Raw genomic sequence first — 18,566 nt, forward strand, 5'->3', positions numbered from 1 at the left:
GAAAAAAAACCGTCAAAGTTTTGGGTAAGATTTTGCCACGAAAGAACATGTAAGAAAGAAAGATGGGTGCATATCAATCTAGACTAAAAATATGAAAACAATTTTTATCATGCCATGCCAAAATTATGCCTTTCCATTTATATTTGTCTTACACTGACAAGACTGCTACTACTCTCAGTAATTACTTGGAAAAAAGTGGTTAGGTTTGGTTCTCATTTACATTTGAATAGATCAGTAGCTTTCAGCTGATTTTCAGCTGATCAGTAGTACTCCAGAATAGCAGAACTGTAACAACAGCAAAACCACAACAGCGTTTCCATGATTTTAAAACTATAACTATTAGATGGAAGGTAAATAGCCACACTCATCCTTCTGCCCCACACATTCCTCCCACGGGCACTCCCTGAGTCTTCATAATCCCCAAAACAATCACCTAGCTCAAACTGAATGGAGCTCTCCTTCTGTACAGAGTCCTCTGAAATCAAAAGGTCTTTGACCAAATACTAGACTTAGCCATAAGCAGTGATATGTATTCTTCAATTATCGATCCCGTCAGTACATCTGTGTTGTACAACACAAAGCAGGCATTTAATTAGCAGGGATCCTCGTGTCTAAGCGGAGTGTAAGAGAAGTGAACAAAACAAAATCAAGTGTGTTGTTCCTTAGATACTACAGCATTTAGTAACATGAATAAGAGATGATAATATCAAACTCAAGCTGGTTTTCTGGCACACTTTACTTATTATGTGCTTTTAAAGCTGTGATATTTCTAGCCTATTTGTGATATTACACATGTATCAGAGATAGCCAAGTATCTTTCTAAAACCCAGCAGCCTTTCAGATTTTCATATTACAGTAACACAGAAAAAGTACATCTTACCTCTAATTAGTTAGCTCTAAAGACAATAATTGCTTGTATATATGTTCAAGAAAGGTAAATTTTTAAAAACTGCACTACACCTTCATTGCTTATAGTTTTGTTTTGTGAAGCATTTACCTTTTGCAATGAGGCAAATATGGCATGGAATTTTTCAAGGTGAACATAACGTGGCATAGTCCTTAATGTCCTAAGTCAGAAAGTAGTTTACTATGTTCTTCAGGCACTGCAGACAGTGACTCCACCTTAAAGTAAGAAATTTGGAAAAGGGGACTGGGAAGTCATCTCTGATTTATCTAATAACGTATTTTAAAAGGGAGGCGAAATTGAGTCCTATGAGAACCTCAGACTGGGGGGGAGGGGGAGTGGCAGAACCACCCCAACACCCCAAAACGTATCTCTGATTATATTCTACTTTCGCCAAAGATAATCCAGCTGAAACCAAAGCAATTGACAAAACTGAGATTTTGAAGACAAATTTCCTACATTTCAAAGCAAGTTACAGGAATTTCTTCAATGGGCCAACAGCAGTGGTGGCTTCTGGCTTCTTCAGGAGAAGGAAGCAGTTTGGAAGAAAGTATACCATTTGATTTGCTTCTACAGCTTCCAAGAATCATTATTGTACAGTCAAGATACTCTACAGTTAAAAACTGCAAAGCTCCTCACTGTTGACTAAGGTGACTGTCACACAAATTCCACCACTTTGTCTTAGAAGAGGAATATGATTATTTTCTTCTAACAAGGAAGGAAGTTTGCTTGTCTCTCTCCTTACCTTCAGAATGTACTGGAAGAAAGTAACACCTGCACTGAGTAAACTCCAACTGTATCATCACACTTTAATTCAGAAGACTTAAAAATGAAATAAACCAAATCAAAATACTAACCGTCTTCCCAGTTCTTTGTTAAATGCTTTGGAAAAGCCTTCTCCATCTTGTATGTCAGGATATCTCCATGAACAATGTGCACTTTTCCTGGAGCTGCTTCAGATAACATCTGTGAGCAAGCAAGCAGAATTCACAGTATTAACCAAACTGATTTCCAGTTTCAGCCACAGCAGGAACAAAACCATTGCTATGTATTTATCTTCAATACACAAAAAAGCACAATAGCAGTTAAAAATGACCACACTATTGGTAAGTACTTACTTTCAAAAAGCAAACACTAACAAAGAAAGTTTATTGTGTGATTCTGTAAATGCTTACTATTGACAGCTGTAGAATTCTTAATAGGAAATGTAAACTTGAAAAGACTGCCAAGAGTCTCTTCAACAAGGACAATTAACAAACCCCAGGGCCCCTAGCAGGACCCCACCTGATTGAAGTAATAATGCAGGCAGCAAGTTTTGCAATCTTTAGATCCATTACCGATGGAAACATGGCTCATGTTGTTTATTATTCTGTCTCTCCTGCATCTGTAGGGTCTATCATCCAATTTTAGCCATATGTGATACAAGGCTGCAGAAATATTCAGTCATTTTTTTCTTTTACATAAAAAAAGGGGAAAAAAGATTCTCTTAATACTCCCTTAAGTAGTCTGAACCCACACCATTAAAAACCAAGAAGTTCCCAAAACAAGGGAGTAAGTACCTAGGCATACAGGATGTGTATCTTTTTAGGTATTACAAAATCCACTGCTGTTGTTAACTTCTCTATCCCACTTCTGCAGCTTATCTAGTATTTAATAAAGGCTGAAATGCAAACTCAGAACTAGCTGTGGTTTGGTGACCCATTTTTTTGATTTCTAGTGTCAGTTTACACAATTAAGATTAGTTTAGTTTTCTTAATGTTGTATCTCTTACAGTATGAAACTATGCAAAACCAGCACAATTCAAAAGCAAAGATGACATTTACAAAGATGACATTTGGAGATTTTTATTGTTCCCAAGTTGAAATAATGAAAAATGGCTTAAAGAACAATTTTGCCTTTGCACAGAAATCCAAATCCATAACCAATTAAGTGCTAGTGGCTTAACTAATGAAATAAACTGCTCACCATTGTTAGTTCCATCTTCAACCTGAGGACGTAAACACAATTCAGGTTGAAGAGGGAACCAACAATTTTGCTTGTACAAACAAAACAGGGTACAGCCAGCTTCCACAGATCTCTAAGCCAAAGGAAAGTGCTGTTTTCTCATACTGTTCACAAAAGGTTTGCATGAAATTTTTTTGAGTAAAAGTTTTTCTACCATCATAACAGCTAAATATTGTGCAGTGTATTTAAAAAAAAGCAACAAAAAAGATTAACTAAATACTAAGTGTTCCTACATCTTTTAAGTGCATCATTTCTAAATAATAAAAATAAATCTAACCTCAACTCCAAACCACTTAATGGATTTTTCAGCATTACACTAGCAATTACACAGCATACACATTCATTAATCTGCCATGATTTGGCAAATTTTTCTTTGAAGCCGTAATAAGTGCTTTAACAGGATGAAAGATAATGCAAGATCAATAAAGTCATAAAATAGCGCAAGAGGAAGCAGACAGCTGCCTACACAATAATGAATTAACATTCGTTACGTTGGGTTTTAATAATGGTTATCATGTCAAGAGGAGTTTGGGGTTTTCTTGAGTACCACAGTTAACATAAATGAGAACTGCATCTATAATTTGTGAGAAGAAATTCACAGTTGCGTATTTCGAATTTGAAATAAAGACTCAGAAACCCATTGGAACTTTTTCCACTTTCAGGCCAATGTGTGCAGCCAACAGTTCCATGGAGCTCTTGTGCACCTAGCACATGAGCCACATGATTCTCCATCATACAGATCCTCTCATTCTTCACACACAATCCAAAAGGGCACAATGAAAACATAAAGTGCATAGTTTAAAAAATGAATTTGTATTCCCATAAGAGTTCTATTTCTTTCACTCTCTGGATGAGAGTGCCCCTTCTCTCCTCATCAATCTTTCCAGCCTAACAACTATTAGGGTATATGGCATAGGGAGATTGTGATTCTTTTAAAGAGAGACAGAACTGACAGACTCCTAGCTTGTGTAAACTTTTACTCCATACATGTATGTTCTTTGCTATATTTCAGTTTTGCAATAAAGAAAATCCCAACTTCACTTTTGTCATAGAGACAGCCTGAAAAGTTAATGAAAAATGCTCCTTGCTTTACATTAGTGATTTTGTAAGTACCTAAAGAAACATTTTAAAGTAACAGTTAATTGTTACTCTCTGTAACTCAATTGTTAATCTCTGACATTCTTTGTTATTCACATCTCAACCTTTTTATGAGCATTTGGTTTTGATAGAGCTTTTAATTGGAAATCAGAAAAAACAGGTATTACAACCCACATTATTACAAAAGAAAGATTCATTCTGTTATGTGTCATCGTATTTGGAGGGGAAAAAACAACACCAAATTTAACACTAATGGATGCAACATATTTCTTTTTCATTCACATCCAGTTACTGAGTCATAGCAACTTTATATTCAATAACTTTGTTCAGACATATTTATTTCTACTGTGAGGAGGTTGCTAATTAAAAAGAATGACTAACATTAATTCATTTGAATAGTAAAAGATAATTAAACACCAAAAGCTCATTATAGACCCTGAGAAGTATGTTTTTATTCAGAGAAATCTGTTGTAGTGGCTGCATTTTGGAAAATCAGAAAAATTGTCTAAGTACTTAAAAATTTGTTAACTAGAGCAAGTATCATTTAATCTTAAGTTATCTCCAGTCCCAAATCAGTTCTTAAAATCTAAATGAAAAATATAGATTTGGCTCCACTCAAGAAAAGTGAAAACATGAAGTTTTCATACTTCATAAGGTAAAGATGGCATGCTACAAATTATCAATGGCAAACCTTACAAAGACGTTACTACATGTTTATTCAGGTTTCAGGATATGCGCAGTTTCATTGATATTTTACATTAGTTTTGTCATACAAAGAGATGGCAGCAGTTCTCAAGTGAATTACCCATTTATTTTCACTGCTGATTTACTACAGAAGACATAGTGCAATGTAAAGAAAGCCCTTTGAATTGCTATAATCTGAGATTGTAGAGACAGAAGAAAACAGGCAAGTCTGAAGAGATTTTTGCACTCTGTTTTTCTTGCTAGATTTATGCAATCAAATTCCATAAACATGTAAACTTAATAGCACAAGTAGATGGCATTTGAAAAATGCTACAATGACTTGTGAACTTAAAAGTCTAAGAGTGTTTTTTTCCAAGTGTAAAATAAACGCTTGCTTTACTCTTGGGATTCTGAATTCTAATCCACATTGAACTGTATTAACTGGAGATATGCTTTCACAATTTCATAAAGTATAATTATTAGAATGTAAATGAAAAATATGGCCAAGGGACATTAAGTTCAGCCTTCAAACAGCTATTTCACCTGCACAGTGAAATGCACCCAAAATGTCTCAACCTGAAAAGACCAGACAGGCCTCAGCATTAATTCAGTTGCAGGATCAGGTTCTGAAGGGCCTATGAGAAAGCAGAAGCAATGAATTGCTATGCTGTGTATTTTCATCTTCAAGCAAATGCCAGCTCTGATTTAAGCCACAGAAGCAAACCTATTTTAAATGCTGAGATCTCAACAAGACGCTTGGAACCTTTCTATGTTCTTAAATTGTCCTTATGCAATTGTGTGAATATATTTATGCAAATTATTCTCCAGTTGGTACCTGCAATCCTGGAATAAATCGAGGATCTTTTTCAATTAAGAGGAGTTGTTCAACACCAGCACTGAGAATGGATCTGGTAATTCCTCCTGGCCCAGGGCCCACTTCACAGACATGGGCATTTTTCAGCTCTCCAGCTTGTCTCACTATCTTGTCTGCAAGACACAAAGAACATGCTAAGCCTTTATTTTCTAGAAGATCCAGTTCACTAAGACAAACTTATTGTTTATTGTTAAAGCGCAAGTGTGCTTATCTCAGAACAGACACAGTGACACATCCCAGTTAAATGATCACATGCCTGCTAGACTGCACAGAATTCAGATTTGTTTCATACTAGAAGATACACTCAAAAATTTTAAAAATACTATTTTCAGTTTAATGTCTGCAATGCACATTGTTGCTCTGAGAGTATTACTTCTCATCACTAAACTAGCAGTACTATTCTCCTGCAAGTAACCAAACACTTGTATTCAGCATCCTGAAGTCTCACTACTTATGCTTATAAAGGTATTTCACTACAGTACCTCTGTTCTAAAGGAAATTTAAAAAGTAAAAGAAGATACAGAGAAGCTTTACTGAGTTAACAGTATGTACAGAGTAATTTTATGAGGGAAGAGCTGGAGTAAAGTAAAAGTTGGAATACAGGCAACTGGTAGTTATAGAAAGTGGGGCAGCTGAAACATGAGGAAAGAGGATCTGTACATAAGTGGAAGGATACAACACTGGAAGGTATTATAGCCACGAAAGAAAACAGATTAAGGATTAAAACAAGGATTAAAAATGTAGCTAATGAAAAAAAGGGATCCTGAGGAAGCATGGAGAAGATGCTGAGAAAATTATGCTGCTCATTCCGTAACTTCTTAAGTATGCAACAGAAATAGGAAATGTCTGTAGACTTGCCTACTTGTAAGGTTTTACTAAATGCATGTATCTTTATTCCAGGGTCAGAGTCCAGTTCTTCAGGAAGTAGAACTGTGTTTCATGTCCATATCCTAAATCTTTATCAGTCTGAGTCTTCAAATGTAATCAAATTGTCAGCTACATGAAGCTGCACTGCATTTATTACTGCAAAACACAGCCACCACTAGACAGTAAAGAAACTCACCACTGACTGAACAGTGCCAGCTTTGTCACTCATGGCTGACATGACGATGGAGAAAACTTCATTGTTCAGAACAATGTAACTGATTCAAAAAAAACCACAACATCTCAATAAACTCAAACATATGACCTTCCTAACCACAGTATATAGTAAACGGCACAAAGCATTACAGTACTTTCTATAATACATAATAATCTGAAAAAATTACTCATTTTTTAATCAAACTCACATATTATAATACTCCCCGAATGGCAGATGTACAACTAAGGCTTGGATTCTTGCATTTCAACCAATAACCCATATTTTATATAGGAATACAGTTTCTACCTAAAAATTACTCTATAATTAATAAACACACACATTTTCTAGGAATTTACAAGTCAATTTGTCTAAGCTAAAATTACTTTTAAAAGAAGGCTTTAAAGGTTTACTGTTGAGCTCCCATTAGTCTGACATGTCATCATGCAAACATCATCATATAATCATGATCTCCTTAGCTAGAATCTGGATTTTGAAGAAAACTAGGATCTGTTTGAAAGTAGCTAAAAATATTAGAATAAAATATTTAACCTGTCAATCGCAAATCCAGTAGAAAGTTCTGGGAAAGTTGTTTCTGTGCTTTAAGGCGGTAAAGTTTAATGATATCTCCAATAGTTGGCAGGGGAGGCAGACGGAAAGCTGCCACCTTTCCTGGAACAGCCATAAGACAAACGTCTTGTTCCTTCTTCCTAGGGAGACATTGAAAAGATGAGTCTAGCATGTGCAATAAATTCTAATATACTTAATGTTAAAAACGTTACTAAGTAGACAAGCCAAGGCATGATTTACAAATCATTATGCAAGTGCTGAACTTGAGTATTTTGACTATTGTATGCAGTGTTTATGCTCAGCATGTATTACTGGATTGGGGCAAGCCGCATTTTGTAGCTTTACCAAAACATCTAGTAAAACAAAACCCTCCCACGATTGTTCAATATCAGTCTTTCATTACTTCATAAAAGAATCATTAAGGATAACCTGCTTGGACTCACGGCATCATGTAAAGACAGACTATACCTGAAGTGTCCCTGAAGTAGAAATAAAAGTGGGTTTTGGTTTTTTTGTTTTTTTAATTACAGAATGACCTGCTTTTCTATACAGGGGTAAAGAAAGGAATCCCAAGTTTAAACAATGGCATCAGATAATTAGAAAAAGTTTAAAAAAGAGTATTTTCACTTTCAGCACGACAGGACAGAACGCTTCGCCAGGCTTGCTCGCCCCCGCCAGCCCCAGCATCACACCTCGGGGCCAGCAAGCCCCGGGGCCAGCTCCCGCCACCCGCCAGCGAGGCCCGGCACCCAGCGCTGCGGCCTCCCGCCGGCACCGGGCTGCCCGGGCAAAGGCCGCCCGCTGCGCTGCAGGCCCCAGCGGCCCCGTGGCAGGGACCGACGGGGCCAAAGCCGTGGAGCGGCGGCGCCCGCTGGTCCCGCCGCTCCTCTCCCACCAGCAGCAGTAACCCCGGCGGCCCCTCCCGCCACGGCCCCGCCCCCGCCCGCGGCCCCGCGGCTGAGGGGGGAAGCCCCGCCCGGCGAGGCCCGGCGCCGCAGAGGCCGCCAGCGTGGCTGGGAAGCGGGGCCGCGTGAAGGACCAGGGGAGTTGCGGAGCGGTGCGGGACGCGCGCGGGGCCGCCGCACAGGCCGGGCCGGAGGCGCCATACGGCCGCACACGCTTTTTCTCCCTCTGCTTTAGCGAAGAGGAAACCTCAGAGCAGCGGCGCGGCAGCTTACGGGCAGAGCGGGCGCTCACCCGGAACAGGAAGTGTCTCTGTCCTGCCCCGGGGGCGGCGGCGCTAAGGCGCGTGCGCCTCTGCCAGTGCCGCCATTGGCTCCGTGTCCCGGCCGCGCCTGCGCCGTGAGGTGGCTGCGCGCTCAGGCCGTGCCCCTGCGCATGCGCGGGGGGCGGGGCGGGGCGGGGGCTGCTCTGCCCGCCCGTGGCGCCCATTGTTCCTCCCGTCGGTTCCGTGCGGCACTGCCGCCAGCTCGGGCCGCCGTTACGGGCTTTTCCGTGCGCACAGTATAAACCTTTTGGAAAGCTTTCACCTCCCTGCTGCTCATGCGGCAGCCGCGCAGGAGGTCCCGGAGCGAGGCCCCATGGGAGCTGCAGGCTCTGCTGGCAGGGGCGGGCCGCAGGGGAGGGCCTGGAGTGGCTGTGACGCCGGGTGTGCAGTGCGGCAGCAAAGGCGAATCTAGGCAATAAAAAAACCTGCTGGCAGTCATCATCATGTCTTAAAGTGCAGTTCGTTCACTTCTGTGGTAACTCGATTTGTCTGATGCCCTTTCAGATTGGTAGAACTGGGTCAGGCATGTGGGTGTTGGCAGTATGTTTTTAAAAGACACGGAAGTAAAATGGGAATGTAGGTGCACAGGTAATCTGGAATTGTATTGGATTTGCATATTTACAATGGAGGTTTGGACTTTTAATTTGAGCTGACAGCTAGGCCATTTTTCAGCATGTCCGGATACAGCACAAGCATCTGGCTCTGCTCATTTGGGTGTATTACAATTAGTTTTATAACATGATCGGAACATGTAGTTTTCTTCCTTTGAAAATAGGAAGACTTCTAAGCTCCTGTATATCAGAAACTTTTTCCAGTTGGAGCCACACAACACACATCTTGATCTGACTGGGAAAATACATTGAAGAAACATTAAATAATACTGGTCTTATGAATAGCTGCATTATATAAACGGAGCAACTGCATATTGCAACAGAATTTTAGCTACAATATACTGTGCCAACATAGGTGCATGTGTTCATACATATGTGCATCTATGTATATATTCTTAAAACATTCACTAGTTTCGCTCATCCTAAAATTCACTGGTAGCATCAGAAGCCATTTTGGCAGAGTATTTCTGTAATATCTTTTGTCACAGTGGATTAAGAAAGTTCCTTTCTCCACAGCACTTTTGAATAATTGTTGGACTTTAAAATTCTTCTTCCATTTTGCCTTTATAATTCTGTGCTTGATGTTTCAGTGCAACTGAATGCTAAGAAGTTTTCAGAAAGCTAAACAGTTATTAAAAAGTCACAGATAATCAGGGATATTGTTGGATAGATGTAAGAAAGCGAAGACATTAAAATATTTGCAAAAAGGAATTCCTCACAGGATAAAAAAAGGGCGTAATTCTAAATAGCTTTGTGCATTAGATACAGCTTCTGCCATCAATAGCTGTTTTAGTTAATCTCAGCAGATGCTGTAATGTATTTTAGTGTTCTCCTGTGAATTTAGCGGAAGAATATCTGCACCAATACCTTTTTTCATATGTGGGCTTAGTCATGTTCTGAGATCAATCAAGTTTATCACAGTTGAAACCTACACTTATGAGATGAATAATTTGTGTGTAAACATCAGTGGAGTCATCAGGAAAAAGAATATAATGCAAAGGCGCTACATTTTAAAAAAATGAAAATGATCTAATTATGCAGTTATTAAAACATGGGGAACTTTGCAGGTGGTGATAGAAAAGGAGCTGGCCTAAGATTTATTGTTTACATACAGTAGAATATTGAAATAAAATGTCCTGGTGCTAACCTTACCTGAAACACTGGAGTTTTGAGTTTGGTGAGTATAAAGTATTTGTTGTAATATGTATTATTTGAGCTTAAAGTAATTATAAATGAAATATAAAATGTAAGCTCCACCTGTCGGTGAGAATGTGGGATTTCAAATGATACTCATTACTTTGCCTAATTCCAAAAGGGGTTAATGAGAAAATAATATAATGGTAATTGTACTACTTAAAATCTGAAGGAATATGGGCTGGGTCTTAGGAGTAGCAAGTGGCATGGGATGAATCAGCTTTATGACCAGCTGAGGCATCCAAGCTATTTTAACTCTAAAGCAAAAAAGATTCTAGTTTAAAAGTTTTCCTCATTACGTAAAAAATGTCGTGTCAGAGCATTGTTTTAATAATGCATTTCATACTTGGTTGTCACCAAGGCTGAACGTTTCCATCTCACAGCCTCAAGTCTCCTCAGTCTTTGTATACAAACATTGTTCTGTCATAGTTAAAGCACAAGCTAGCTCTTAATGAAATGCACATACAGAAGTTCCCAGATATTTCATGTGACCATAACTCCTACTGTAATAATAACAAGATATAATGGATTTATGCTGAAGTACTTAAAAGATATATAGCAATCTGTGCTAATAAGTCTACTTGTAGAAAATTTTTGGTAGAAAACTCACTTGCTAAAATGATAATTCCAGTTTATAGTTGAAATGTTTTTCAGACTTCTGAAGTTGCTATAGGGGTAGTAGTGTATGGGTTGGAGAGTCAAGGTGGTCCCTAAAACTCATGAAGGGAAAGTGGATGAGTTAAGCCTTACATCATCATATCATCTGGTCATTTCCAGAAGATGTCTCAAACTAAGATTTTCTGCCAGAGGAAGAGTGAGCCTTCCCAGCTTTCATCTATTCATTGTACTTATTCTAACACTCATTCTTTTGCAAGTTATATAGGGCCTTCAGGAGGAGCACTTCCTTCTTTTCCTTACAAAGCTCACCGAAGAAAAGTGAGAAAAAGAAACTGGAAAGATTTTTTCCATTCCTGTGAATGCCCGACACCCAGCCTGGGGCTCTCCAACCTTTTAATGTGTTGGAGTTGTCACTGGAAGACTTTTCTGATTACATACTTTGAAGTCTGCAAGAAGAATAATAAGTTGCTGGAAGATCTTGTGCATTACTCTAGCTATCATGTCACATCTCAAGGTCTGCCACTGTTAAGAAGGTGGCCTTCTAATGGCCTGCACACTGTATGTGAAAGCTTTGTTTTCCAGAGTTCAGTGTCCAGAGGAGAGCCTTGGGGTGTCATTGTGGTGACATGGACAAGTCAGTGAGCCATCAGGGAGGACGATAAAGATTTTGTTCCCAGCTGTCTCAGTGATTTGCTGTGTGATCATTGGGAGATACCGTACATGTCTCTGTGTTCGCTGCCTTATAGCTGACTTTCATCAACTTTCATCAAAGTGACAAAGATCCATGGCTTTGCGACCTGCTTTGAAGGTAAGGTCTTTGGTGACAGGGCTGACTTTCTGGTATTTGTGTAACATACAAAGGGTCATGTGCCCCATAGTCAGGACAGTTCTTAAATATGTGGAAAGTGGCTGGATTGTGGAGAGCACTATCATAAATAGCAATAATAAAGCTTTAATGACCCCTCTCACTACACTTTGGGCAGCTACATTTGGATGCTGGAGCTTGGCCAAAGAATCTGTTAAAGAAGTTTTAAATTTGTTCTCTTTTCCTTCCTCCAGGGTGAGAGCAGTTGACAAAAAAACCCATAAAAACAAAACAAACAACCAAAACCCAACAACAAAACAACAAAAAACCACTAAATAAACCCACACAAACAGAATTTCAGAATGCTGGTGAAATACTTTGAGAATGGCAGGAATCCACCATCTGGCTTATTTCATAATTCAGTTTTGTCTTGACCTTAAAGAGAGAGCCTGCTAATTTTGAAACCAATGAAACATTCAGCGCATTTTCCACAGATTAGCTAGATACCAGGGAAAGATAAACGGCATCTGGAGCAGCTCACATTCAGGTCCTGAGATCAGTTGTGCAGAGACATCCCTCCCTTATGGGATCACTTGAAGCTCTTTTCTTGACTGCAGCTTCAGTTCAGGTTCACCTGCTGGCATTGCAAGGGTTGAAACCAAAGTTGCAGCCGTAATTACAAAAAAGCACATGCACCAGTGGAAACTTTCCACAGTAATTATGGAATTTCAGTGGCAATTTCAGTTTTTAGTTTTACAGACTTGCTGAGATCATTCATAGATATTAATTGTTTACTGGTTCTATGTTTAGGTTGTTACAACGTAAAGATAACTCAGTCTAAAAGGAAGTACATCACTGACCTAAAATTATTGTGTTGCTTGGGATTATTGTTACTAGTTGTATGTTATGGCATTATGTTGTAGAAAACAGGGTTCACACCACGCTCTTGAAATGCCACACTGCATTTGCATGCTGAGACAGAAAAATCTATTTGAAAATTATTTTACATCAACTTAAGGTAAATAAGATGACAAGTTGTAAATGGCCAGATTGCTTTGAAAAGTGGTAAGGAAATGTAACACCCAAAAGAGGTTACATACAGAAAATCTTTTATTTTCCACCCTGCTGGAAGTATTTTCATACCACAAGGCCTCTGTTCTTCAGCTTGTTCTCAAAGACACTGTTTTCTATTGTTTGTTAAAATAAAATGTTTATTATTTCTGTTGCGCTACCTCATAAGGATCCAAAATAGGTTTTAGGAACCCACTGTACCAGGCGCTGTATAAACAACACAGTGGCTGCCTTCCCTCAGGAAAACTTCTGTGACCAGATAAAATGCTGAAGAAAATAAATCAGCAAATGGGAAAAAGTTTAGGTGAGATAACAGCAGAGAGATGTACATTTGCATAGTCACAGTAATTTTAGAAGCCACAGGCTGCAAAAAAGTGCCAAACTGTCATGAAACATCTAACTGTAGAGGATCTGTAGGATGGTTTCTTGCTCTTTGATGGTGAAGACAAGCACATTTTAGAATACTGGTTTTGAACTAGATGTTCTGCTCAGTGCAGTGGTTACATTCAATGTGAAATAAAACAGTATTACTACATCCATTTCTTCCCCTAGAGCAAAACAATCCGGTTATGGGGAAATCTGCCTACTTTTGTTAGTCTACCACTGAGGATTCATCAGGCCACATTATGATCAAGAACAGTATTTTGCTTGTTACTACTTCAGTGATGTTGTGTAGCAAAAACTAAACACTCAAGGAACAAAGGCTTCCTGTTAACAGAAAATCTGGCAGAAATTTCTGTCCAGACTGCTGAGTTCTTTCCTAATGTAACTCAGGAAGTACAAAGATCCATGGCTTTCAGTATTGCCACAGCAGATGTCTAAAAATCATTATATTTATTTTAAAACATTAGAATTTCTTTTAATGCTTGATTCTTCTGATGTGCCTTTTGATTTGTGAGCTATTTCATCGACTTGGGTCACATTGTCAAGCTCTGGCTGTTGTAGCCATCCACACTAGAAAAAATAGTTGACAGTTTTGATTTCCACTTCATAATACCATTGTAGGTGCTAGGGCATTTAGGAGGATTATCAGTTAACGTAAAATTTGGGGTAAAATTTTAGGAATGGTGGGAATTAGGAGAATCAAGACTACTCTCACATTATCTGTTGGCCTCTGTAGAAATGGGGATTTTCAGACTGCAAGTAAGACCCCAAAACACAAATCCAGGCTCAGCACTGCAAGCTGCTGCACCATTATCACTCATTTATTATATTGGGAATTTTACAGCATTGTGAAACATTGGTGTTACAGTGAGCTTGGTCTTCTTCACCCAACACCCAGGTCTCCATCTTGGAGAATTCCCATGAGTGTAATAGTTGTTTGTGTTTTAATTTAATTATACTGTATGGCAGAGTGTTTTCGGAATTGATGTTCTAGTTGTAAGCATTAAGTATTCCTAAGTTAAAGACAAAAATTGAGATTAAAACCTTTCTTACTACTTGCAATGGCTCCCACAAAGAATTTCATTAAAAGTACAGCATACCATATTGACTGAAAACCAGACTTTTATACTCTGATTGTGGGTCATGAAAAATGAATACAAAATCACATGAACCTCTGAGGAGCACATGGAAGGTGCGCTATCACGTGGGTAACAGTTCATCGCCACACTGTGTCACCATCTATGCCTACTTTGCAGCAACCTGATTTATGGTCTTGTAAAACCCAGCCACGGACTGGGAGCAGCACAGAGCCTGTACATTCTCCACAGCAGAAGATCACAAAGCAGGCTCCGTCTCTGGGTTTTTCTTTCCTGTGCTGCATTTTCTGCAGGGCAGTTTAAAAACATATGTTTACCTCATCTGGACTTACTGGACAATGTGTCAGATGAGATCCTTGAATTCCTTCTTCTTCTGTGCTTCCGTCAGGCACGTCAGTTGCCTGATGCCTCAGAAATAAGCAGTACCCTTTATACGTACCTGATACCAGTGGGTGGGTTATTTATACTCTCAGAAAAAGTGATATTCAAAAAGAGTGAAAAAAGGAAACCTTTTAGATTCAGTTCTGTAGCTTTCGTTCACGTACAGAGGTGGGAGAGGGGTCTGTGAGCTTGAGCAGGGAAAGATTTATGTCCTCAAAATGCTGGAAGGGTATTTATAAAATACAGAAGGAGGAAACTTCAGGGCATGAGTGTTGGACCAACCTCTGTGGCCGCTGGGTGCCACTCTTGTTCCACGGCGAGTGAACTGCTCAGTGTTTAGCAAGGAGCGCAAAGTTTACTGGCTGCGCCGTATGTCCTTACGGGGAGCCAGACTGCCAGAATACGAATGCCGTGTAGTCCGCCTAGCAGAAGTAAAAAGCAGAAGGTCAATGATAGACACTTACAGTAAACAAGAAGGGAAGATTTAGCAAGCAAAATCCGGGCCACAAAACCCGGAGGTTCAGGTTTACTGAATATACCACATTAAAGGTTATGTTGTTAGTCATAGTTGCTCTGCTTTTTTTGGAACTCTGGAGTAGGCTAGGTGTATTTTGCAAAGAAAACGGTAAGAAGACTGACTGAAAAAACAATCCTAAAAAGAAAACATTTTGGCAACTGTTAGAATTTAAGTCAGGGTTTTTTGCATCTAATACAGCTGGTACAATAAAATATAGCGTCTATTTGAACCTTGACCTTTTTATATCATTCGGGTGCTGCAGCTACCACAGCATTCTGACCATGCATTTATGAGGTGGCAAACAACCACCACTGCTGTAGTGATGAGTATGGGAGAGTAAAGGTAATGGAAATGATTTCTTTGTTCAGAGTAAGGGAAGCGCTAAACTGGAATTAAAAATCATCACCAAGAAATTGCTGTCCTAATCAGCAGTGTGATTTTTTTTCTAAATGTGTTGTGTTGAGGCTTTACTTGGTGTAAATTGCTCCAGTTCTTTTAAAGTTGTGGTGACTGCTGATTTCTAGCAGGTGGGAATACTTTCTAATTTTTTTATGTCTTGTTTGATTTGGTTTTAAACCAAAATATTCTAACACTTGAAAATACAACAGTGATCTGCTTACTTCCAGATATATTCTGTCATACTGTGATCCGCAAATAGAGGTGGATGGGGGATAGACTGGTTTCTTTCTGGCTCTTCACTTGCAAAACTTCTGGTTTGAAGCTGCAGCTCTTCTCAGACTGCTGATGAATGTGTCTTTTCAGCCCTGTGTATTAAATAGACACTATTAAGTGGTGTATTGAAAACTTAGAATGAATTTTTTTTTATTGTAGTTACACCCAGAGGCCCCCAACAGAACTCTCAACATGTCAGAAATTGTACTAACAGCAGAAGATATGACCTCTGTCAGGAAAACCTTGCCATATGAGTCCAAAATAATAGGGGAAAGTAGATACTGACAGAGTTAAGAGAATGAGGAGGCACTGAGTTAGTACTAGTCGGCATGACAAGCTGCGGTCTCAGCAAGGCAGCATTTTTTCTATAGCATCAAAAAAGAAGGATCTGAAGGGTACAATAAGGGAACTTTGCAGATGTTTACAGGGAAGGCAGAGGGGAAAAAAAATCAAGGTGCATCTTTGAAACGTGGGCTGCTCTCAAGAGGCAGCTGGCCTCTCAACAGTGAGTAAATTTCCAGGAAGCAGACTCAGAAATCTTTTTACAGGGGCATGTGAATGTGAGGGTTTGTGGCTTATGTTGCAATATAAAAGGTGAAGCGGTGGAAGATGTAAAGAGAGAAGGGATTTGGCCAAAGGAAGAGGTAGATAGATGCGTGGTAAAGGATGGTGATGACAAGTAGGACAAGGAAGCATTAATGAAGGGCAGAGAGAAGGTGGGTTCAATATGCAAGGTATGAATAGTTGAGAATTGAGTGAAAATTTTAACTACATGAGTGAAAAAGTACCTTACAGATGTTGTGCAGAAAGGTTTCCAAGACAAAGGTTGGGAAAGAGGCCCAGTTAGGGGTCCAAGGTAACAATGGTAATCTGACTATGAGTAGGTGGGAGCACAGTGGTAGTATTGTAGACAGTAATCAGAAAAAATGTTGCTAGGAATGTGCGGGAAGAACATCTTAAGGCAGTTTTTGTCCAGGTCATGTCATCTCAAGCCTCATTCTGGACAGACAGGTACACACTGGGAGCTTCAGCTCTTGCCCCCTGCTGAAGTGAGTGAGATCATCAAGACCAGACAGCACTTGTGAAAGACTCATGATAGCAGGAAGAACTTAGGAAAGTATTTGAAAGAGAGGAGTCATCTACTATGACTGAAGCTGTAAATGAGAAGGATACGAAAGCTTGGGACTAGCTATGATCTAGGACAGCTGAGCATTAGAGAAGGAGATCTAAACAAGACAAGGTTTGTTGCTCTAAGTACCTTGGAGACTTTGTTTTTGTGTTAAATAAAAGGCCTTCGATCAAGAATTAAAATCAGCAGGAATCTAAGTTATGGCTTCACCTGGGTAAGTAGCTCACTGACTTCTAGAGTCGCACTAGTGAGCAAGACATCATAAGAAGAATGGAAATAGGGCATTGGGGGACTTTGGGGTGAAGATAAGTAGCTTATGTTTGATGCGAGAGAAATGGAGACTTCCTTTGATTAAATCCACAGTAACTAGACTGCACAGGGTCTAAATACGTTATTAGATATTACTAAAACCTGCAGTCAGTTATGTGACACTGTTAGAGAAAAAGTCCTTAGAGACTTGAGGAGATCTCTATGCAAGGACTCAGTTTGCAAAGTGGTGTATCAGGATACATGTCTGAATATCCGTAGTATCAAAGTACCTCATCCACAAGTTATCAAACCATTCCGTCTAGCCCTAGCAGCAGGATGTGGAACAGGTACAGCTGATATAGGGACTAGAAAGGCAGTTAACGTAGCTCTTGGTTTTCAGGAATAACAGAGTTTGCCAATATCCATTCATTAACTCGATTGTTTTTTCAGTGGCTATTCCCCAAGTCTCTTGCATTTCATCAGTTCAAACCGTCAGACTGGGCCAAATTCACCTGCTTTGTTTTTTAGTACCTTTTTAGAAATCAATACAAAACACAGATACTACAAGCTAAAACAACTGGGACTTTTCAAAGATGCTTAAATGAACTGTTTTCTGCAACTGTTTCTTTATTGTCTTTGATAACCACCTCACAAAGTGTTTTCTTACACTTAGGCAGTGATTCCATATAGTTAGAAAGGTGTTTGGCTGACCTGCTTATAAACACATCTTACAACTTCTTAACCAGTCACGTAGTTTTTTTTTTTTAATCATAGATCTTTGAGATCTATGATAGGCTTTCTCTGAGAAGTCATTTAGGTCCTCTGCCAAGACACATATTTGAATTAAGGTTAGTGTGGACAGCACAACCTTGAATTTAACACATCTTCCCTGTTTTCCAGAATTGTAATGGACTATCATGGCCACATTTCCCTACTAAACAGATGCATTTTCAGCTTCCCCACTTACCTTGGTATCTCAGATGAGACATGACAATTACTGACAGTTTGGTGTTGTTTTTAATCAGAAACTAAAATATGATCAGCTTTTTGTTAAGTAACACTCAACACTGAATTATGTTACTGTTGAGAATACTGTGTGGCATGTAGGTTTTTGGCAAAGGATCCAAGTCTGTACAACTTCTTCAGATTGAGGATGTATCAGATCACATTTTTATTACTGGTCCCTTGTTTTTTTCCTGCAGATTTGATATTCTGTGGTGCTACCTTATGTATAATAGTGGAAAGGCAGAAAATTCCACAGATGACCCTGAGAGTTTTCAAATTGCAAACAAGAAATATAGCAGTGTATTTAAAGAATCATAGAATTGTTCAGGTTGGAACTGAACCCTTGAGATAAACTAGTCCTGTGTCTCAGTTTCAGTGCCTATTTCCTCTTGT

At 39.3% G+C, this 18,566-nt stretch overlaps 1 protein-coding gene across 6 annotated transcripts in view; it reads right to left on the reverse strand.

Annotated features, from left to right (window-relative positions):
• Window positions 1-8,463, reverse strand: part of TFB1M (transcription factor B1, mitochondrial) — a 29,677-nt gene extending 21,214 nt beyond the window's left edge. The window contains exons 1-4 of one of the 6 annotated variants that reach the window (XM_040597462.1): window positions 8,391-8,463; window positions 7,195-7,352; window positions 5,526-5,677; window positions 1,762-1,870 (exon numbers count right to left, since the gene is read on the reverse strand). In XM_040597462.1, coding sequence (XP_040453396.1) covers window positions 1,762-1,870; window positions 5,526-5,677; window positions 7,195-7,327 — 394 coding nt within the window. In that variant the 5' untranslated portion in view covers window positions 7,328-7,352; window positions 8,391-8,463. The other 5 variants (XM_040597465.1, XM_040597464.1, XM_040597463.1 and 2 more) reach the window with 5 other exon arrangements.
• Window positions 8,464-18,566: the final 10,103 nt, after the last annotated feature.

The sequence above is a fragment of the Falco naumanni genome, chromosome 6 (genome assembly GCF_017639655.2).
Source record: "Falco naumanni isolate bFalNau1 chromosome 6, bFalNau1.pat, whole genome shotgun sequence".
Taxonomy (NCBI): Eukaryota; Metazoa; Chordata; class Aves; order Falconiformes; family Falconidae; genus Falco; species Falco naumanni.